General features: G+C 37.2%; 1 protein-coding gene across 7 annotated transcripts in view; it reads left to right on the top strand.

The window, feature by feature from the left end:
* The window catches only part of AKAP6 (A-kinase anchoring protein 6), a 512,511-nt gene that overhangs the window by 428,671 nt on the left and 59,648 nt on the right, over positions 1–24,192 (top strand). For all 7 annotated transcript variants that reach the window (XM_046655043.1, XM_046655046.1, XM_046655040.1 and 4 more), the window contains 2 exons: positions 3,890–4,036; positions 7,084–7,308. In XM_046655043.1, coding sequence (XP_046510999.1) covers positions 3,890–4,036; positions 7,084–7,308 — 372 coding nt within the window. The remainder of the gene's footprint in view (positions 1–3,889; positions 4,037–7,083; positions 7,309–24,192) is intronic.

Genomic DNA, 24,192 nt, shown 5'->3' with positions numbered 1-24,192 from the left:
GTAAATACTCAAATGCTGAAGACACAGAATCTGACAGCCCTATTCTAATAATGGAGAAAATGCTTTGGTTTAGTTCTTGTGTTTCTCGTAGCCAAAACTTCACTCTCCGCTCAGCAATGTCTGGTCTCTTTTCAGTATAACCAACAGAAGCACCATACAAAAGTCTTACAATGGATGTCTTAATCTCTCTGTGTGCTTTTAGAGCATTATTTTGAATTCCATCATGCTGCCTTTTTTCTTTCCTCTTCTGAAGTTTTATTACAACAGCAGAATTCCCAGGGAGCTTTGGGGGCAAGGTTCACATAATACAGCCCTGAAGTTTCGCTTACGTAGAATCCATCCCCCACTCCTGGCCATCTTTTGATGATCTTTCTATTTCAAAAAGATTCACCGGGTAGAGTCTCACAGCATTAGCTGTATGTAGTTTATTTTTTATTTTTTTATTTACTAGACAGTGAACATCTACAGCCCTTTCATGATGCTTTCTTTCTCTGACCTCACAGTGACAAGGCATCTTGTTCTTTAACATTGAGGGAGGCAGAAAAATGCTTGAGTTGCTCAATGTGTGCCTTCTATACCAGTTTCAAAATGGCTTATTCTTCTGGTTTCCATGGTGACAATTAACACTGTTTCAAGGCATTGTTCCAGTCTCCATTTGGGCAGAATTTTCGGTGTGATTTTTAACAACAACAAAAAAAAAAGGTTTTAGGAGGGAAAAAAGCCTTTAGCATAACTGTCAAAAAAGTTATCTCAATCAAGTCTTCATGCGTTTCTAATTATATTTACTTCAAAAATCCCTGCTTTGGCTGGCTTTGTTTTCTAATTCAATTTCAGCATTTGTGCTTTTAAAAAGTAGGCACTGAATTAGAATTTTCTATAAACTTCTTTAATTCTTAGTTAGAACAGTGAGCTAGTATTTGTGGTAATTTTTAACTCTGTTTTTAAAGTTTTCTTTATATACCTCTATATACACATAGCAGTGGCATTTAGAATAGAAGTGGCCTGTGTCTTTAATTTAGATTATTCACAAATCTATTAGGGGGCTTCATTAGTCAAAATTGAATTGGCCAAGCAAATACACTTAATAATGTAAATACGCCCTTTCAATCGAGTATATTTTATTTTTGACTAGACAGAGCGGCCCACAGCAGGTGCTGTGGGGAAATTAAATACTGGATGCTTATTTACCTTAGCACTCAAGAAAAGCCATCTGACTTTAACTTTGCTAATCTCATTTTTGGCTATTGAAGAGTAGTCTATATCATAACATCCCCAGACTACAGGACACAATGGGGCACCCTCTGCTCCCTGACTGCTGTGGGTGGAATGAATATGAAGATTAAATTATCTTCTCACCACAGGATAAAGTAGCCCTACTTGATAGGAGGACGGAGAACTGATGGAGCTGGCAGTTGATTCTCCTCATCTAACGCTTACGAAAAGATGTGGGAGAGAGAACGGCAAAAACATACCAGCCTCAACAAAAATATAACACTCCTGGCATTCTTACATATACAGCTCGAGGCCCTAAATCATATCAGATTCAACCTTCAGAGTGCTTCAAAAATTAAAATAAATATTTTCACCTTAAATTACATGACATTCTAGTACCTTTCATGCACATGCCAATACATCTAACAATTAGCTGGATTCTCTAAGCTTTTATAGTTTGAAGGCATTGTCCATCAATCATGTCTTTCATCACGCTGTTTATACAGTAGGTTACATGGTGACAAAGACAGAGAGCATACATAAAGTCAAGTTTTTTTAACGCAATAACTTTTATAATAGCTGTTGAAGTGACTACTTGTACCACATTTCTCAGAGAAAATTATTTTGTTGTGTCTAAAATTAAATTAATTGCTTTTCATGCTTTTATTATTACGATCCTATCATTTTTATGGGAGACATCTAAACTGTTCTCTTTCTTGTCTGATCTGCTGTGTAGGAGCTGTTCAAAGTTGGGGTAAAGAGGGTGTTGAGCTTGTCACAAGTGGAAGTGATAACTGGTGAGGCTGCTCCCAGGTGGCACAGCCAGAGAGCTCCCTTTGTCAATTAATGCACGTGGCATAAGCAAAGGATTTGAATAGGATTCTTCTGCCTGCCTGAAGTGCTGGTTCCTCCAATATTATGTCAAAGTCTTACCAAATAAATTATGTAAATCTTTGTCAGCAACATTGTCTTTGATGGGAATCTGATTACATAAAGCAGATCACCCTTTCCTCCAGTCATCACTCTGACAAATAAAACACTATGTGGGTTTCTAGAATACTTGTGGAGTGTTGAGTCCAGAAAACTGCGGTGGACAGTGTGTTTTCTAAGTGTTGGAGTAACATGGTCCTGGTAATTGCCTGCCATTGGAAAATGCAATCAGAATTTCCCATGTATCACAGGCCAAATTCTAAAAGAGCTCTAAAGCAACCCTTGATTTTTTTCATTATACATATTCATGTAATTTTGGGTACTCTGGCTCCCTGATCAACATTCATTAATACTATGAAATGCTTTAAATCACTTTATTTAAAACATTTTGTTCTGTGATCCACAAATGACTAACATTTGGAGAAGTTTACATAATACAAATGATGTGCATGTTTGGTGTAAATGAAAGATTAAAATATGAAACTAAAAGTATGCAAACATATGCACGCAAATGCTGAGAATCTATTAACCAACACAGGGATTTCACATCTTCCTTTTCCTTTAAGCTGCTTCCAATTGTGTTTTAGTTTGGGATCTTACATAATACCATGATTTCAGGGTGAATAAAATCACCCAAGTGCTTGGGCATGTTTTAAACTTGTTGATTTGCTACTTGGCCCAGACAAAAGCTTTTCTAATTATTAGATCTGCTAAAGTGCTCCTTTTAGCTCAGTTAGGGTAATGGAGCAATACTACCACGGACCTCAGGGACCTAACTTTTATGCCTCGAAGAAAGAACTTTTGGGATTGCCATTATATTGTGTAAATATCCTAAAATTGTAACTATGTTTAATATTTTAGCCAGAATCTAGGTTTTCTGCTCAGAGGTATTTTTATGTGTGCATTTAAAATATACAGCCACGGTCATTGATAGCTGTCCATAATAAAGGACTTTCTAACTCTGAAGCTATCCCAAATAGAGTTATTTGAAGAGAATCACCATAGTAACTGTCAGATTAAATAGGACTTACATTATCTCTAGCAAAACATCTCTTAGGAGAGATTCACTTGGCAGTTTGTTAAAATACAATGTGTATTATGGAAGAGGGCTCTGTAATCGATTCTGATGTTTGGGGACATTTTGCAGTAATCAATAAAGAAGCATAGATTTGGAACCATTCCCAAAGCACTGGTTTTCTTTTTCCTCTCTATATGTACCTCTTCTCTAATCCCATGCAGAGTTTTTAAGTAAAAGGAAAATGAAAAAAAAATGTTGACTTAGAATTCAGAGGACTTATGGGTTAAGGAGGAAGTTACAAACTCTTTGGGGATAATTTTATTTGTATCACTCTGAGATGGTTCTTTGGGGGCCAGAGGTGAGAGATGGGCAGCCCCTGGAACCAAATGTTGACCAAAATTAACTGTAATATTAAATCCTGGTAGACCAGGTATTTTCCTCCTTGGAATATTTTAAAGATCAAATGTGTGTGTAAACTTTAGTTTAAAAAGACATAAATCTTAGTCAACTAAATGGAATACCTTGGATGTTTATGTATGTGCGAGCAAGATATATTTCTAACTGTTTTCAGCAATATTCCTCAACTACTCAAGGTACTTAGGTTTAGTCTCCCCATAAATTTTATTGGAAACAAAAACTTTTAACAGCCATGAGCATTCCTGACTCTGTGCTCAGAGATTTTCTAAGAACACCTCCCTCCCTAATGGAATCTCTTTCTTCTCCTTTTAGCGATACAGTGTGGAAATGTCCATCAGAGACCTGAAAAAGACGGAGCTGCTTAGTAAGATTGAAGCTTTGAAGAAAGGTGGCGTTTTACTACCAAATGATCTCCTTGAAAAAGTGGATTCAATTAATGAAAAATGGGAACTGCTTGGGGTATTTGCATTTTTATTACTGTTTGTAGGTTATATGTACATTTTTTGTGTAGTGAAGTACTCTATCTGTCTGATTTCTAATTTGAGGCACAAATATCTCTCTCTTTCAATTCACTACCTACATTTCAAACAAGCTATTCATGTTATTATGGGGGAAAAACACTGCTTTTCCTCTTCTGTTGACTTTTTTCTGCTCTGAGCTTGTCTCCTCTCAGATTTTAATAATTTTGGTTCTTTAATACATAAAAAAAGTAAGTAAAATATGCCATGTATTATGGGTATGCACCAAGTCAACTGTAATACAGTATATCTGATATACACTGACTGTCATGCTTGAATGAATGTTAATAGAATTGATTCTGAAGGTACATGTTGGAGACATCCACTGTTTAACTATTTACTGTACCCTTCAGATGAAAAGTGGGGTTGTCACTACAGCTTTCAAGTCGCACTAAAGCCACCAAAACAAAGATGCAAATTTGACCCAAATCTGAATTGCAGAATTAAATCGGCCACTATTTTGTGCCTCAATTTCAAGCTCACTTTTAACAAAAGCCAAAAAAAAGTTTCATGTAATTCATTTCACGCCATGATGGGTTGGGTCTCAGCCAAAGACTGAGATGCAAGAATCTGGCAAAAAGGCAATATAGAGATTCTGTTACCCAGAGACCAGGATGGCACTGTGCAGGAGGCAGTGCTGTCCTTTTGTTGGAAGACAGCTGAAAGAGAGAGGTTAAACTGTATTTTTTCATCAACTTCTCTCCTAAATTGCCTTCACTTCAAATCAAGGGTAAGCTAAATTTGTCAATTACTTAAATGATTAATTATAACAGCTCAGTATGGGTGGTGTCAGTTATGGAGCATAATTTTCCATGCTTTCCATTTCCTGCTTTTTTTTTAATTTTTAAAGAAATAATACTCCAAAAATATTTTGAATAAAAAGCTCTTCATGTACCTTGATGACTTGGAGGAATGCCAGTGTTCAGTTTATGCCGTGCTTAATCTAGGTGATTAAAAAACTGCAAGTTTAAATCCTGGCTTTCTCATCTCAATTCACTACACTCTGCAGTTGTACAAAGTGACTTAAAATGTTGAAAGTTTTTACTCTAACCTATTGTTACATTACACTTTAATAGTAGTTAATGGCTTTCACTTTATAATATGGTGATTTAAATCAGAACCTAGTAAAATCTACAGAATTCATTGATCTCATACAGGAGAAATGTGGTTAGTGTATGACATTCTAAAATGTTGCTTACTAAATAGATGAGAACAGCATCTTTATATGCTTGATAGAAAAAGAGATAGTCTGTGTACATTGCATTTTAATATATCTGTTTCTAATTTCATAAATAACCAGCAATAATCTTTTTTGAAAATTGTTGGAAGTATGTCATGTGTATTGCCTCAACAAAAATTTTAAATCAACATAATATTTAAAAAAGAAACAGAGTATTTAGCTATCCTTTATGAGTCATACTTTAAAATGGATTGCCTTTTTGACAAAAATATCGTTCAAATACGATATGCAGAGTTTTGTAATGGTTTAGAGACAGACAAGGGTGGAGGGAAGATTTTAACAAAACCGATGCCACACTAACACCACCAGGCATACTGCTTTAATTGGCATGATTACATTTTAATTGGCATGAAAAAAATTTAAAGACAAGGATTTTAACTTCTAACAATAGTAAAATAGAGGGATATGGTTTTTAATATTACTTTCATCTAAGGTGAGCAGTGTGGGATGGAAATACATTAGAATGAAGTGTCAGTGGTGCGTAGAGTTTAATCTGTGAAATTTTGTCCCCGGTGCTGCATATTACTCTGTCTCAATTGCATATTAAACAACCCTATCAAGGCAGGCATTGGCATCTGCTGTGCTGACACAAATTGTGAATTAAATGAAATTGATGTCCTCTGTCGTATATTTATGAAGACGGACCATTCTCTGAAGTATTCTGTTTATGAAGAATTTATGATTGCAAACTGTTCCAGAACAAAAAAGTGGCAATAAATTCTTTTTTGTGACCCTACCCTCCAAGGGCATTGATTTCACCTCCTGCTGCTACTTTTGTTACAGCATAAAAACAATAGCTAAATCTGGATTCCACTGAGGGTCTTCAAATTATCAATATCTGCACCATGAAAATACAAGGGTGTTGCCAAGAAAGGCTATTTTTCTGTTATGATCTCCTAAAGATACTATTTACGGAACACTACACAGCAGATGAATGTTTGTTGACTTAGTTTTATTTGTGTTTTAAGGCTTATTTTTGTAGGTTTAATTCATCATTATAGATTAACTCCTACTGATTCTCCAAAGGGAGTGTTTCCCACCAAAAATTTTTAAAATAAAAAGTGCTCCCGGACAGCACCTTCATGCCGTAGTGGCTCATTCAAGAAGGCTTCTAGCATAGCGGATTGGGATTTATTTTAACACATAATAGAAAGTCTAGCATCCACAAATGAAAAGTGGGAAGAATTGTGGGTTTGAACAATTTCCAAGTCAGAGAAAATCCAACACAGCACCAAGGAGGCCACTCCTTCTTAACAGCCCTCAGTCATGTGCTGTGGGGAATTGTACTTCTCAAACCAAAAAAAGGAATTTCATTAGCCATGCACAATCTACTCTTGGCCTCTTTAGTATATTGATTAAACTCAGACTTTTATCTCCTGAAAATCTTATGCAGAGAATTTTTTACTGTAAACTCCTGTCATGAGAATTCAAATGAATTTTTATCAGTGATCATGGTGAACTTTTGGGTTAACTCTCCTTTCTGTTAAACGAAATTATAAGTGAATGAGGTCTTCTTAAGCCTCCAGTGGTAGTCAGAACAACATACATTGCTCAAGAATTCAAATCCAAAATGGAACAAGATACTCTGAACTGAATGTCAGTTGTGAGGTGGCAGGTGCGGCTGGACACCTACCAGTTGGCCCTTGTTACCAGCCAAACCGTGATATGTTTTTGGTACCTAAACTAATCTATGTTTTTGTCTGTTGTTGGTGGTGTTTTTTGTTTTTGTTTTTAATCTGATGCATTAGAAAACCCTAGGAGAGAAGATCCAGGACACAATGGCAGGGCACAGTGGGTCGGGTCCACGTGACCTGCTCTCTCCTGAAAGCGGAAGCCTGGTGAGGCAGCTGGAGGTCAGGATCAAAGAACTGAAAGGGTGGCTAAGAGATACGGAGCTTTTCATCTTCAATTCCTGTCTGAGACAAGAAAAGGAAGGAACAATGAATGTTGAGAAACAACTGCAATACTTTAAGGTAATAAAAAAACAATCAAAGTTGATAAAAAGCTTTCTTTATGGTAGGGATGAAATATTTATCAAGTACATAAAGTATTATACCCATGTATCTATGTATCACTGTGCACTTAAATGTTCCCTTGAATTTATAGACACTCTCCACATTTCTTGTATGCCAAGGTCTGTTTGTGTATAAAGATGAACATGAAGCATATCAACTACAATTGTGTGGGGGAAGTCTCTGCTGCTTGTGTGTTTTGTGCAATGCCTGTTGAGGGAGGGCTTTGATAAATTAAAAGCAGACCAGCAAACACTAAAGATTACTGAGGACTTTGAAAGGCAGCCCTAAATGTTCTATAAATGATGTGGCTAAAAATACTTCCATAAATTGATATGATAAAAGCATATCATTTAATTGAAGACCATTAATGCTAACAAAAGGAAACAATTTTTACATGTGAAAGAATCAGCTACTTATGGAGGGAAGATATAAAGTAAAAGAGGTTCCTACATTACAGGCATATTCCATCATAGAAAAATGCCAGCCTTAGCAACACAGCTATGTGCATGTTCACCGTATGGCCATGAAGAAAGAGCATTTCCCTGTTTGTTTCCATGGTTGACACGATATCTATTCAAAAGCAGTTTAAAATTCAAATGCTTTCTCTTATTGCCCACAGTAGCCTGTACTGTGTGAACCCTCCCATAAATGCAGTGATTATGTGGACTCTGGCTGGTGTCAGTTTGAGGCTTTGGGGTTGCAGAATATGAATTTGGTGGCAAGAAACCTTCTGGCATGAAAAGTCTTAAAGAGGAGAAAAGGGAAAGCCAAAAAGGAAAGAACTTCTTGGGACCAAGCAACTGTTTCTTCTCAGAGCCCTTCAGGGCTAGGTTTCAATGATCTCACACCCTCTGCCCTGCAATCTTCCGGCAGGCTATCAGAGTATGTAGTCACATGTTGGTCATCTTCCCTGTGCCAGGCAGGCAGGCGCCCTGCGCTCGCCTGCATAGCACAAGAGGAGGCACCCTCCAAGGTAAGAGCACAATACTTCTTGATAAACTGCGTCGTACACCTACAAATTGTTTTGGTTGAAAACCTCCTCTTCTGCCATTGAATTGACAAGACCAACCTGGATGTTAAATGAAAGCATCTTGCCAAGGCAACTGGGTTTTATAGTCCAAAATCTAATATTCAGATGGTTTGTTATTTCATCTCTACTTGTCTCACCCTAACCGCCATTGCAGGCAGATGGAGTCTTCAGATATTTCCCTCTGTGTTATTTGCACTTAACATGTACCTTATAAAGCCTCCTGATTATTAGTAAGTTGGACGTTGTGAAATATATTTTTTCTCTACAGTAACTATATCACAGCTTTAGTGACCTGGTTAATGGCACCAGCCACTTGTGTCCTTGGTCGTGTTTCTTGTATGATCCCTGTGTGCCTCAATGTCTTCATCTAGAAAACGGGGAGCTGAAAGTATTTATCTCACAAGCATATGAGTTCACATATGTAAATTATTATTTCTACTTTTTGTAATGGTGCATTCATAAGGCATAGAAATCTCTTAACATTATAAGCCCAGAGATGTAACATAATAATTGGAAACAATAACAGGAAGTTTGTTGTTACAATTATTTATATATCTACCTACCTATCCATGTATCTCATACATAGATATTTTAAAATGTTTTTTTCATATTCACTATTATAGAAATGGAAGCATGAACAGTTCTGCATTCATTTTACTGATGCTTCAAAAGGACAGTGGCTTTATGCTCTAGCTTTGTACAGTGTCATCAACATCATCTTCAGCTGGATCCTAGTTACAAATTTAGAAGAGTTTGAGACAGAGAGAAGTCTCTAGGCTTCTAGATCGTTAGATAACTTCTAGGAGTCCTAGTCATTTACGAACTAACATTTTGTAGCCACTAAGGGAATATTCGCTACCCCTAATTTGTTCTTTACCATGTGGATCTCAGGGCCTGAGAATAATCAGAGAATTTTTATTTCAGAAATCCTGGAGACTATCACAGGCTTTTGCTATTTTATTTATTTTCTTCAAAGGTATTTTTTTTCTTAGAGCATTTTTATGTTTTCAGTGTCACTGTTCATTACACTAACTACTTTTATACCCTGCTCTTGTTTACTTAGCTATTTTAAAAATACTATATAAATACAGAGATTTTCCTGCCCCAAATGAAAAGTAGGATCTTGATGGTAATGTCCACCACCCCATATGGTTTCCCCAGTCCTATTTCAACCCCCTGCTCTCCTCACGTAAAGTAATCAAGATCCTGAACCCTATATTCTTTATTCCCTTGCTTTCCTTTGATAGGAAAGAACATTTTTTATTCTATTTTTTTCTTAACTTTATTAAAAGGTAATCATGCTATATGTTATCTTTTAGGACTTCCTTTTTCATTTAACATTATAATGCCAAGATTCATTCATATCACTGAGTATGGCTGTAATTCACTTATTTTGACAATTATATAATATACCATTGTGAGTATATACATGTATCTCATTTAATGCTAGTAGTGACCTATGAGATCGGTATTAGGATCTTGATTTTGCAGATATGGAAACAGGCACATGGAGGTTGAGTTTTGTGTCCAAGGCCACATGGAATGAGTGATAGAATTAGGGTTTAAATCCAGTGCCTTCTGACTCTAAAGCCCATTCTCAGAACCACTAGGCAAAACTGATGTTGACTGAGTGCCCTTCCATGCCAGGGGACTCAGTGGGAAGAGCAGGACAGAACTAAATGTCATTGTTTCTTTGTGGTACATCTATCAGTCACAATCTTCAGCAATTTGGCCAGAATAGCAAATAGCTTTAGCTATCGAAGATCTTCGGAGGTGAAAATGTGTGTTTTTGTTTCACATTTTTGTATTTACCAGTGTAAATTTCTTTGAAATGTTTCACTTTTTAAATTGAAACTTTTCAAACGTTTTGTGATTATGGAGCCCTGTTGATTTTCTTTATGATCTGAAACTAGTCCCTTCTAAAGTTTTGATCTTGAGAAGTTTGATCAGATAAGCTAAGAGGATCTAGCAGGATAGTACTTTTATTTGTTGTTGTTTAAGAAAGCTTTAAACTTGTCTGTTGGAATAAATGTCTTTCCTAGCCAGAATTTTAAATATTTCTGAGCTGTTTACTCTGTAGTGCTTAGTGTATGATTAATCAAGTGCTCTGTATATTACCACATTCATTGGGAGAATGAAACCAAATGTTTGTACTACAATAATGATGTAATATAATGTTTATAACCTGTCAAAATCATAATTGGTAATAAACATATGCAGAATAAAAATTTTTACTTACCACAAATCCAAAGAGCAGATACCCTCTGCCTTTCTCAGTGATAAAATGGCCCAGACAGGAGAGTTATTAAAGAACCTTTACATATAGGAAACTCTTCGCCATGTTCTGCCTCTTCTTATGGGTTCCCAAGTGTCTCCTGCCATCGTTGGTCACACAGAAGACAGACTTTATCCACAGGGTGTAGCCTTATGATTCTCTATTCTCTAAAATCTCAGACTTTTAACAGAATAAATTTCTTTATGTGACACCCAGAGTGATGACAGATAAGCCACAGTGCACTACCCAGGAGAACTGGGGGGTGGGGGTGCGGGGAGGATGCTGCATATAAAAAAGACAGCCTATCGCTTTGTAGACACCACTGTGTTTCCTTCTCAGAGCTTGGTCTGGGATAAGAGAAGGGATCAGGATCTTAAGTTTTCAGAGAAAGAGGAAAAGCAATGGTGGAATGTATTCTTTTTCTTTAAGGCAGTAAGTGTGATAAATGCGAGATTAGACACAAGGCAAAATTCTCCCTAAAAAAGGAAGAGCCAAAGCCTAGCACTGGGGAGAGACAGGAGGTGTGAGTCCAGAGCCCTGGGACAGAAATGCAAAATTGTCGAGGAGGGACCACCGTGACAACAGAAGGCAGAGAGTGCGTCAGAGGTTCAGGAAGGCCAGCTGACAAAGGGCCCCTAAGTGCCATGTGTGCGCAGCGTCAATGCCATTGGTTGGAAAGCACTACTTTTTAACGACGACCCTTCAGAGAGAAAAGAAATACTTACTTACTCATACATTCCTTGTATCCCATAACCAAATTCATTATTCTAAAGTCTCAAATTGGGGAAAAATTATCCATCACCAACTACAGGAGGCCTCAGCACTGGGCTGGGCCCCCAACCAGCCCAGGAAGGACAGGCTTAGACCTCCCAGGAGGCTCTGTCATCAAGAAGGTAAATGAGTGGAATAGATTTCAGAACCTCGTCAATGATTAGTGCCCCAAATTTGCTGAGCCATTTAAATTTTCCCAAGTACATTGTGCATGTTACTCTACTTAAACCTTACACTAATTATGTAAGTTGAAAATTGGGATCACCTTCTTATTTGTGTTTTTATTTATTTTTATGAATGAAGAACTTGACATGTGGAAAGTTAATGTGACTTGTTTGAATCCACACCAGCAGCCAGCAGCAGAAACTTCCAAAGCCCTGGTCTCTGGGTTCCAATTCCAATATTTTACCATCCTATCATTCTCTGACCCTTCAAAATAAACACTGAAACCTTGTTTTAGTCTAAATGAGGGATTAGCAAACATTTTCTGTAAAAGGCCAGAAAGTGCAATCTCTGTCTCAATTACTCAGCTCTGCTATCGTAACGTAAAAGAGCCACAGATAATATGTAAATGAATAAATATGATGTGTTCCATAAGAATAATTTACAAGACTATTTGCAAAAGCAGGCAGTAGCCCGGATGTGGCCCACAGGCCTTAGTTTCCTAACCCTGCTCTAGAATCCAGAAATTATCACAAACATGGGACTGGCTACTGTTTGCAACTCCTTTAAGGAAAGGAGGCCATGCTAGAATTGCATGAGGAGGAACAAAAAGTTCTTTTATTAACTGTAACAATGACAACTAATGCTTATCGAGCGCTCCTGAGATGTAAGTCGTAGTTTCTAAGGGTTTTACCTGCATTCGCTTCTTTAACCCTCGTGACCATCCTGGGGCAGGTGTTTTATTATCTCCTATTTATGGATGAAAAAATGGAGGCAGGGAAAGGTCGTAGACTCAGTAAGTGATAGAGCCAATAACCAGACCCAGAAAGTCCGTTCCCAAATTCGCCACTACTTGGTAGACTCAACAGTCCCTAGGTCAAAGATTTATTTCTGAAAAGAGAAAGACACATCAACTAGTAACTTACTCTATTGTTCCTCATTCCAGTTCTGAACACTGGACAGAGCTGAAGGAAGTCGGCTGACTCAATGTTTTAAATCTTTGAAATTAAAATTTTTAGAGTGGAGTCCTTAAAAGGATTTCAAATTAAGTATGAATTGTGCAGCATTCCTAAGTAATTACTCTGAAAAGGAATATCACCAACGTACTTTTACGAAATAAAGAGATAAATAAAAGAGCTAAACACAGTTCACACGCTTTAAGAAATATTTTCCCAAAGCTTGCTGTGTAATTTCCAGAAATAAAAATAAGACCAATCTAGCCAAGACGTTTAGAGGGAGTTTCCCATGTCTACTCTAACCAATCTCAGATAGCGCCGTAAAAAATCACTCTTCCTGTGTCCCCCAAAATCCACATTTGTAAAAGAGATTAGGTTGAAGACAGGAGAGAATGTTTTGGAAGTTTTGAGATATGAGAAAGGAGGCCACGTTTCCTATAGGTGCCAGGATCATCCCTCTGCTGAGTCCTGGAGCATTTACAAACTTTGTAATGATGCTGTTGGCAAAGCGGGAAACAAAGAATTACAGTCATTCAATCTGGCTGTAACAAAAGCATGCAAAATGCTCCCAAAATCAACAGACGTCAGACAGGATTTAATCCTTTCTATGTGTCTGAGATAATTATTTTTTAAAAGCTATTATAGTAACCATGTATGTTCGTTAAAAGAAAATACTGAATTCAGCTTTTATCAGATATTTTTCCCCACCGTATATAAAAAATTCCATCACCTAACACGTCTTTGGGAGTAATTTTAAGTAATTGGATACAATCCAGAACTGCCTTGTAAAAAACATCGGCTGGGTTAAGTTTGAAATTCAAAGATAGATTTAAATAAAGGTTACTGACTCTACCATCTGGGGGTGGTGGGAAGACCCACAGGAAATTTTTATAGGCAGTCCCCGGGCAGCCTTCTAAAGTGAAAAAGAAAAAAAAAGGGGGGACAATGAAGGCCTAATTCTTTCTGAGTACACGTTTTACTAGAAGAAGATGCTCAATGATTCCTATGAAGTGGGGTAGGGGGTGCCCCTGAGTTGAGGATAAAAAGAGAAAGCCGTGTACTCATTTCATATGTGTATTTTGTATTACTGCTGTCAAGTAAACCAGATTCGTGAAAGTTAAAGGCTGCAATACTAATCTGGAAAGGGGAGGGAGAAATCTCACCCTTCCTTACTTCGTTGCTGCCTAGAAAACGAGGCAGAGCTGCACTGGGGCTCTGAAACCACAGTGATGAATGCTTCTATTCTTTTTTTTTTTTTTTTGAGACTGTCCCTGAGCTAACATCTGTTGCCAATCTTTTTTCTTTCCTTCTTCTCCCCAGAGCCCCACAGTACATAATTGTATATTCTAGTTGTAGGTCCTTCTAATTCTGCTGTGTGGGACGCCGCCTCAGCATGGCTTGATGAATGGTGCTAGGTCCACGCCCAGGATCCAAACTGGTGAAACCCTGGGCCACTGAATCTTAATTGATTTCTTAATATTACTTAATGTTATTTTCATTGCTAATAAAGTCAAACTAGGAAGAAACTGGGAGAACAGAATTGCAGAGGTGTTTCTGTGCTCTCTCCTTAGATGAGTGTAGGATTGCAGCATGATCTGGTCTGCCATGGTGTAGAGGTTTAAGCATGTGGCTTCAAGATGCCTGGGTTTGTCCTGGCTCTACCTGTTTCTGATCCATGATCTTCCTTAAAGCCCCAGGTTTCTCTTCTTAAAAATGGGGATAATAATAGAACTTACCTCATAGAGTGGTTATGAGTGTTAAATGAGATAATACATACAAAAGCTGCTTAAAATAGAGCCTGTCTAGTAAGAACTCAATGCGTTTTAGCTATCAGCATTATAATTACTATAGCATAAACCTGTCTTTTTTTAAAAGCATTTATTTTTAATACAAAGGGGTAGATAGATAAAGTAAATAGATAAATAGTGAACAGATAAAGAAAATTCCGTGGGGTTTCAATTACTTCAGGTGAATTGTATGATCTATAGGGACTGAACTATCTGTTAGTTGGATCATTGACGTATTACCTTCTAGGTAAAACTGCAAGAGAATTGTTTTCCTCTTAAGACTAGAAAAAAGGAAGTGGTCAGTACACCTCCCAGTTTGCCCTTTGACCTGTGGAAAGGACAGCTCTTTTGGGGTGCAGAAAACCAGGTCCCACATTGTCAAAGGTGGGTCTCCACACTAGGTTACTCTGGAGCTTTTGGGCAAGGCGATGAAACAGTGACTTGAAGTCTCATTTTCTTTCCCGTTTTCTGTCTCCCTGACCTTTCATAAACATTCCTATTATCTCTTCATCATATTTCTCCCAGGTTATTGCTCTCCACGCACACACACAATTACACCTTCGTTTAAGGAGATGGAAAATTTCTTTTTTGAGTATTCGTATTTAATTGTCGGTCATCTTCTGTAACTGTACTATCACATCATTCTTTTGTAATTTACCAATTAATAGTATTTATTGCGCACCCTCACTAGGTTCTGTTAGTTGGTAACATTATGATCTAGAATTTTTAGCTGTATAATCTCAATAGATAATTTCTCTTCTCTTTGCCTAAAATTCTTTATTTGTCTATTTAGGTTTTTTCAATTGAAAGGATTCTCTTCAGCTCAAGCATTCTGTGATTCTCTAATAGCCATCTTTTTCCTTTGATAAATTTATTCAATTATAGATGCAATTTAATTCCTCTAAACAACACTTTTGGTTTGGCACAAAACTTCTGATATCTAGCCAATTCTGTATACCAGGCTTCATGCTTACTTCATTGAAAGTGATGCTTCAGAAGGACAAAGGTATCCTTTGAACCAAAGTTGCAGAGTTACTGCCTTTGGCACCACGGTAGCCAGCATTCTCCTTCTGTTTCCTTTCTAACATTATAGTGTCTTTATAATTTGAATAGAGATGCTGGTCTAAAATGGAAAAGAAAAGGTCTCCCTAGTTATGAATTTCAGTCAGGATGGTGGCACAGATAACAGGAATATATTTTTTTTGGTTTATAAATCATCAAGACCTGGTTGATTTAAAAGTAGAAAGAAGTATACCAATAAACTGCTGGTACATTGATGACAAACAAATGTACAGATCTGTAAGAAATAGAAGACAGAAAATTCTTGGTTAAAATTAATGACCAGACTGAAGAGTTGGAGAATTTGAATCTAACAGAACTAACCAGAGTAACTACAATCGGAGGCCTGGCCTTATTCTTTTCTCATCTCTTAGGTGCCTTGAAGTCCTTCACAGTGTATCAAAAGGCTTAATATATTCCTGCCTGTCCTTTTGTTAGCAATTTTTTAGCATATTATTTTAGATGAATTTCTTATAAATTACATTCTAATTAAATCTGAAAGTCTGTTTCTTTTAATAAGAATATTAAGACCATTCACATTTATTTTCTTGATTAAGATCGCTGATCTTTATCATATTCAGTCAGTAAATATTTATCAGATACCTACCATGTGGCAGCTACTGGGCTGGATGTTAGGAATTCATGAAACTTACACTAGAGTCTTGTTTAAATATTCTGCTATAAAGCGTGTTGTTTTCTTCATTTTTACTTTAATGAATTGGAAGGATTTTTCCAAAAAATATTTCCAGTATTTTCAATATCAAGAATGTCAGCCTCTTGTTAATGCTTCTTTTAAAATGAGAAATTGACTTGCTTTTTTCTGTATGCTCCACCCTATTTCTCTATTTTTGTTTATATAATCTTGGATTTAATTATTACCTAATATTTTATTTTACTAGTTACATTCTTTCTCATACTTCCAATAATTGTTGTTGTCTTCGTTGTAATTTTTAATTCAACAAAGATCTATCTCTGTACAATCTTCACTGATCTTAATTTGCTCCATCTTCAAAAGTGCCTGCCTCAGTGCCATGGATGCAATATCTTTGTGCATATTTTCGAGAAAAGGATTGAAATTTTCTAAGGTTTTCTTTTTTCTTGTACTAATTCTATTTCAAAAGCAGTCTATTAGTCTATTTCTTTGAGTCCTCACATTGGGCCCTCTTTTGAACTACACTGTCTGTGTTGGTTTTTCCCTGTTTGTTTATTCTTAAGGAGGGAGGTTTTTGTTTTCAAGCACTGAGTGTTGAGATCGGTCCTATGAGAGATTCTATAGGTGTACAAATATTTCAGGCCCAGACAAAAAGGGAATGGAAAATTTAGATTTCCTTTAGTTTTACTAAAATTCAGGGATGAGAAAGTGTAGACTACATACATGGGATAGCAAATCGTCTATTGGTACTGAAGCATAGGGGTACTCGCGTGGCTAATGTCAGGTGAAATTGGAAACAATCCATGTTGAATGAAGTTTTCTCATTCATCAGGGGCATCGTCAGTGTCCCAGAGCAGGTGAGCGGGCTTGCAGAGCTGTGTCTGTCAGCCTGGAAGGAGAAAGCCTTATTTGGAGGTTGCTCTTCTGTAACTCAGGTGGTGTATGCTCGGGGCTTGAAATAGTGCGATTACAGTAGAGGAAGGAGGCTGGATTTAAGAAAGACCTCAGGGTTAGAGAGGACAGGATTTGGGAACTGCTTTGCCAGTAGGGCGAGGAAAATGAAGGAGGCCTTCTCAGGCCTCACTCCCACCAAGAGCCCTTCTCTCCCTGGAATGCTGTTGCCTCTGAAGCAGCTCACAGTCCCCCTTGAATGAGGAAGAGAATCTTCAACGAAAGGCATTGAAAGTAATAGAATGTGTGTGAGGATGGAGCATCTCTGGTACCTAAAAAGAGGAGCCAATTATTTTAGGAGTGTGGGTAGAAATATTTTTAATTTATTCAAGACTTGTCTCTTAGCAAACCCCTATGTTAAGCACTGTGCACTGGGGAGATGTGACAGTGGGCCCATAAGATTAGTAGCATATAGCCTAGGTGTGTAGTAGACTGTATCATCTAAGTTTGTGTAAGTACTGTAGGGGAGGAAGAAATTTCCCTCTATCCTTCTAGGTTCTTCTGGCTGGACTAAAAATTAGATTGACATGATGCAGATTAGCAGAAAAAAAAAATTTAATAATATGTATACATGGAAGAAACCCAGGAAAACCAAGTGACTCGCCAAAATGGCTGAAGCCCTCACCTTAAATACCATCCTCAGCTAAAGACAAAAGATTTTGGGGGTTGGGAGTGGAGAGAGTCAGAGACTTCAAAGAGCAGGAAAGCAGTTCACAGGTAGGTGAAAAGGAGCAAACCTTTGGAAAATACATGTTTAGCCCCACAGAAACAGAAGAACACAGAAGGGAGCCCAACAAACAGGCTTTTCTAGGTTCCTCTCTGTCTCCCATCTAGTTCATATTATCCTAAGGTGATAGCTCCCTTCCTGAGACAGGTTTTTTTTCTTCTGAATTCTTTTAGGCAGTTAAGGGGGAGATAACAAGAAAAACTTTTTAAGTCTTTTGTTTCTTAAAAATAATCAACCTAAAATAATCTTCATGTTAAAGAGACTCATTTTGAGATGGCAAATTTTGTTCCCCTTCAGTACACATTATGATGTTCGCACAATGACAAAATCACCTAACAGTGCATTTCTCAGAACATATCCCATTCGATAAATGATGCATGACTGTGGTATGTGCACGTATGGAGGCCTGGAGATAAGTGATTGAAGAAATTCCTGTGTTGTTTTGCATGCTTATTTAAATGTTATCAAGTATGTGTAGGCATGAGTCTATGTATCTTGTCAACAAACTAGAGTGTAAACTTTTTTTTAAGTTAAAATTTTATTTTTTAGAGCAGTTTTAGGTTCACAGCAAAATGGAGGGGGAGGCACAGAGATTTCCCATACACTCCCTGCCCCTATACATGCATAACTCCCCCATTGCCAACATCCCCCACCAGAGTGGTACATTTTTTACAACTGATGAACCTACGTTGACACATAATAATCACCCAAAGTCCATAGTTTATATTACAGTTCACTCTTGGTGCTGTACATTTTATGAGTTTGAGCAAATGTAAAATGACATATATCCACCATTATGGTATCATACCAAGTATTTTCACTGCCTTCAAAATCCTCTGTGCTCTGCCTGTTCATTCCTCACCCCACCACCTCCTACAACTCCTGGCAACCACTGATCTTTTAACCGCCATAGTTTTGCCTTTTCTAGAATGTTGTGTGGTTGGAATCATGTAGCATGTATCCTTTCAGATTGGCTTCTTTCTTTTAGTGACATGCATTTAAGATTCCTCCATGTCTTTTCATGGCTTGATAACTCATTTCTTTTTAGCACTGAATAATATTCCATTGTTTGGGTGTGCCATAATTTATCAATCTCTTCACCTACTAAGGACATCTTGGTTGCTTCCAAGTTTGGGCAATTATGAATAAAACTGCTATAAACATCCATGTGCATGTTCTACTGTGGACATAAGTTTTTAGCACCTGGGGAAATACAAAGGAGCATGATTGCTGGATAGTATGGTAAGAGTGTGCTTAGTTTTGTAGGAAACCACCAAACCATCTTCCAAAGAACCAGTACCATTTTGTATTCCACCAGCAGTGAGTGAGAGGTCCTGTTTCTTCATACATCACAAGCATTTTGTGCTGTCAGTGTTCCAAATTTTGGCCATTCTACTAGGTGTGTGGTAGTATTTCACTGGTGTTTTAAGAGTATAAACTTTTAAAAAGTAGGACCTATCCTGAAGTTGTATTTGTTTTGCATGCCCTTCACAGTACCATAGACAATGCCTTAGAGTCACTAGATACTCAAGAACTGCTTAGCTGGTTGTGTAATTTCATCATAAGATGGGACCTGAGATCATTTAGCTAGCCAGATCTTTTTATTCCAAAGAAAAGAAAGCCAAGTCTTTGATAAGTTAAATGACTCACCCAGGACCATACAACCAGAGTCAGATGGCAGCTCACATCTCTTGAATCCTAATCCAGGCAATACTGAATCAATGATTTCATGTGAGTCATCATTGATGTCTTTGCAATTTTTACATCTCAAATTTTCCTCTACAAAAAAGAGATAAGACGATCTCAGTTGATGAATAGAAACAAAAAATGATCATCACAGGGGACATTGTGATTAATAGGAAATGTAGAATTGCTTATTAATACTATGAAGTACTATTTTAAACAGTATTAAAAATGTATGGGATGACAAATGAAGACCCCTCTGACATTGGAGCTCAGAGATTTACCATCTTGCCCGGCAATAGCTTCTCATTTCCAGGGGCTTTACTCTCAGGGGTTCAACTCTGTATATAGTTTGCTATCATTTTCAACCTTGTGTTTATGTTGCACCTCCATATGAGGAGCTTAAAGAGCTTTACAGACATTAGCTCATTAATCCTCCCAAAACCTCTCTAAGGTAGGGCAGAGGCATAAATCATTATTCCCATCTGGGAAAAAATAGCCTAACTTATCTCTCTTAATTTCAATGATGCTCTAAACTGTTGCTTAAATCCTAATTTATACCCTGTATATTTAGAATATCGCAATCTCTTCCCCAAGGATATTTTTCTCCTTTCTTTGAATTTAATGTCACGAAGATAAGTGTAGAAACAGATTGCCAGGGCTGGTGTTAGAAGCTCTTTTGAGAAGCACAGCATAGGTGGTAACCCATGTTCCTCCTTCCCCCCTCACTCTCTCCTCCTTTTCTCAAAATGGCCTTCTTCATTGCCCTTCAGTAATGACAGGAGAAATGACTTTTAGGAATTAGAGGGATGTTTCAAGACCCATTCACTCCTTTATCTGTGAGCCAAGACCACCAGCAAGAGAGACAATGGGTATCCATTCAACCATGCAGTCCTAACTCTCAATGAAACACTGGTGCAACAGACTTCAAAGCTTCACGAAAGCAACAATGGAAGTTAAATTTTCAACCTTGTGTGCTTTGCTCAGTCATGTGGTTCTCACTATAAAGATATTTGGAATTAGACTTGGAAGATGTTAGAACATGACCAAGACATGAGCAGAATCTGAGACCAAGCAAGGTTGGTTCATGCAAATGATTCCAACAGCACACTTGTCCAGTTAAAGTAGTCGCCCACAGTTCAGGCCAGTGAAAAGGAAAATAAACAGAAATGATAAAGTCAAAATGAAATTAATATTCTATCACCCCGCGAAGTTCATCAGAGAATTTGAGTCAACTTACAATTGATTTGAAAGATATTCAAAGTTACATGATTTACATAGGATCATACACTAGTTATTATCAAACTAGAAGACTCTAAATTATGTTTTTTTCCCTCAATCCAAGTTGTTTCTCAAATGTTCAACTAAACACTTGTTTATGTTTATGTTATGTTTATGTTCAGATGACTTATGTTCTGCCTTGCTGCCAAAATATGAGGTGGGATGAACAAGAAGACTACCCCTCAATGTATTCAGTCTTCTTTTAAGGAGCAGGCAGGAGAGAGACATGGTGGTTCTTCTCAGAAGAAAAAAAAAACATATTCCTCTAAAAGGAAAGTTAGCTTTTCTTTTTTTGAAGGGAGGGTGTGGAAGATTGGCCCTGAGCTAACATCTGTTGCCAATCTTCCTCTTTTTGCTTGAGGGAGATTGGCTCTGAGCTAATATCTGTGCCAATCTTCCTCTTTTTGCTTGAGGAAGATTTCCCTGAGCTAACATCTATGCCAATCATCCTCCATTTTATATGTGGGACACCACCACAGCATGGCTTGATGAGTAGTGTGTTGGTCCATGCCCAGGATTTGAAGCCTCAAACCCCAGGCTGCTGAAGTGGAGTGCATGAACTTAAACTAATATGCCCCCAGGCTGACCCCAGAAAGTTAGTTTTATTCAAGAAAATGCTCTCAAAAAATTCTCCTGGATCTCTGCTTTGTTTGAGCTATGGGAGTGTTTAAAAAAATGAAGTTCTTATTCCATTTCCTTTTCACAAGTTTCCGGAATATTGCTTTGAGCTAAATAATCATTATAGCAATTTACCAGTTGGCTAATATTTAGTCAATATCTCTCTCCTACTGAATATAATAGTTGAAGAGTATTTTGCTGTTAGATATTAGCTAAACTTCTAAACGACCCTGCAAGTGTGGTTAGTGTGACTGCGCGTCTAGGAATACTGAAAACTGGTGAAAAGGAGTTGAAGTGCCCTGGGCTTCCACCACAAAAGCAAAGGAAAGAGCTAAGAAGCAAACTCCCAGTGGTCTAACCTCACAGGAAAATGTCCTATTTATTTTAGATTCAATGAAAATAAAATCAGAAAGATGAAGTTTATAGAGCTATGTGTAACTCAGCGTCTCCCAGGTCGGGGAGGAGTAAATGAATAAACAGAAGGATCTTTCTAATGTTGACTTTTTGTCTCTCGTATAATTTTCTTCCTTTTTAGTGGTGTTATTCCCCGTAGCCTAACTCTTTTCCTGCATTCTTGTTGTGTCCCTGGACTTCCTGAATTCATCTCTTTCCCATCTGTAGGATTCTAGAGTAACAGGAATACTTCCCTAAAATACTAATTCCTAGCTGCTATACTGCAAGTAACACTGTGAGCTTTGTGACAAGTTCCAGGCCTGGCTTTATAGGAAATAAAGAATAAGGTAGCCAGAGATAAGTCTGGAAAAATAGGATTTGATAAAGAAGAGGGGTGAAAAATAGCCAACTGTGTATGGGTAAGAGGGCTAGAAAAATACCATGTAGCAGAGTTGAGCAAGTCATGAAACTAATTAGTCCAATAACTTATTGTCTCCTGTGTGTTCCATATTATCCCTGGGCGTTCCTCTTGGGGCGTCCTTGCTCCTGTATTCTCTTGCTTTCCTTCTATTTCATTCTCCAGGTGTTGTCTTTATCATCCTTCTTTCATCGATTTAGCCTAATGGGTACCTTGTCATATAGAATTCTTTCCTTCCTTTCTTCAAGACTGTCCTGGATATTCCTTTGACCTGGCTAGTGAATATGCAAGATCCATTAAAAGCATAGATGAATTCAGGTAGCTGGGATGGACTGATAATCTAGAGAAGAAAATCACCTTTATTCGTTCCCCAGAATTACTTTGAAATGATTCCCATGGAATCAATAAGAGATAAAAAGCACAGTGGGCATTGTAAATAAATTTCAAAATATAATAATGTAAAAATAAATGGCAATTAATGCCTTATCTGCTTATGAAAAGAGTGATTGTGGGATTTTAAGAAAAGGTATTTTGTAGGATAATGGTTAAGTTGCATTTATATCCAGCACTCTTTCTCCCTTATTACTAAAAGTTACCTTCCTATAATTGCAGACTGGTTTAGCATCTTAACAATAATGGACGTGTTTTTAAAAGATTATTGCCAAAAGTGCATTCTTTATTCCAGGGAGACTCTGTAATAGATACCAGCATTTTAGTAATGATACAAGCAATCTGTAAGCTATTATGGTTTTCTTTAGAGTAACTTAACCTTCATATTGTTTTGTATGTCTGGAATTTTAATAGTGTTTTTAATTTAGAAAGGGATGTATATAACATATTACTAATTACATGTGAGTACAAACTAAGCACATGACCACTGAGCTTGATTCTCAAAAACAAACATATTTAAAAGTACTTAACCTAGTGTATGGAAGGTCACAGGGAAATTAGAGAATGACACACGGGGATAACAACAGCTTTCATGGAATAACACAGTGAGGGGCTGCGTTTTTAGAATGGTTATTATATTTTGGTCCACAGCTAAAAAATAGTTAAGAAGAATAGAAAGACTCCTTCTCACATGTAATTAATGTTTTTTTCGACAGATGAAGATACAAACAATTAAAACATAAATGTAAATTTTGTAAGAATGATTAGCTTTTCCCTTGATGACACCATTCATCCAAGAGCCTCCAAGAATTTATAGCATTAATTAATAGTCCTGGTGGCCTTTAATGATTCAACTTTGTTGGTGAGGATGCTAGATTGCAAGAAAAAGTAAGATCTTTTTCTAGGTCAAAGGTCAGGCTAACTAGGCCATAGAAGTCAAGGTGACTGGTCTTTGGACCTCACTTACCTGCTGCCTAGATGAACAGAGGGGAGATGATTTTTCTTAAAAATGAAAATATTCACTGAAAATATTTGCTTTTAAATTGTTATAAAAAATCATTCAGTGTTAGAATCTAGACTTATATTGTCATGTATAATTTTGAAACTATTTTGGCACACATCTTAGACTCTCTTCAAGGAGCCGATAAAGATGTGCTTGGTGAACCAATTCAGGGGGCTTTAATGCTATTTTTAAAATCTAGCTTTTACATTATAGAAACCAGTTTGCTATTTTTGAAAGAAGTTATAATCCACTTAAAACTGTCATTCTGTGTTTCTGACTTGCAATTAGACGGTATTTCCAAAATGTCAGACCTAGATTCAGCTTCTACCATCACCATAATAAAATGTGACAGCCAAGATATTATATCAATACCTTTTCCATAATTAGCAATAAGGATCCTGCCAAGGGTTAACTAGAAAAGTTTCAAAAACGTTTTTCTACAAATGGTCCTGAAGACAGTATTATGCTTTTAAAATCTGCTAATGTAGCAAAGACTCTTGACAACCAGGAGACAAATCTATGAGCAAAACTGTTTGGAGAGAATAGTTTTGTAGTGTATGATGTATGTTATGTAAATGAGCTTATTAGGACTCTCATCTATTTTATTATTGGTGACCAATTTAATAGAGGCATTTAAAAAACAATATTTCTGCCTGACTCCTAGAAATGAAGAAGATACATTGATA

This window comes from Equus quagga, chromosome 2, assembly GCF_021613505.1.
Source record: "Equus quagga isolate Etosha38 chromosome 2, UCLA_HA_Equagga_1.0, whole genome shotgun sequence".
Taxonomy (NCBI): domain Eukaryota; kingdom Metazoa; phylum Chordata; class Mammalia; order Perissodactyla; family Equidae; genus Equus; species Equus quagga.
Note: the sequence above shows the minus strand (reverse complement) of the source record. Positions and strands in the feature narration are given on the sequence as shown.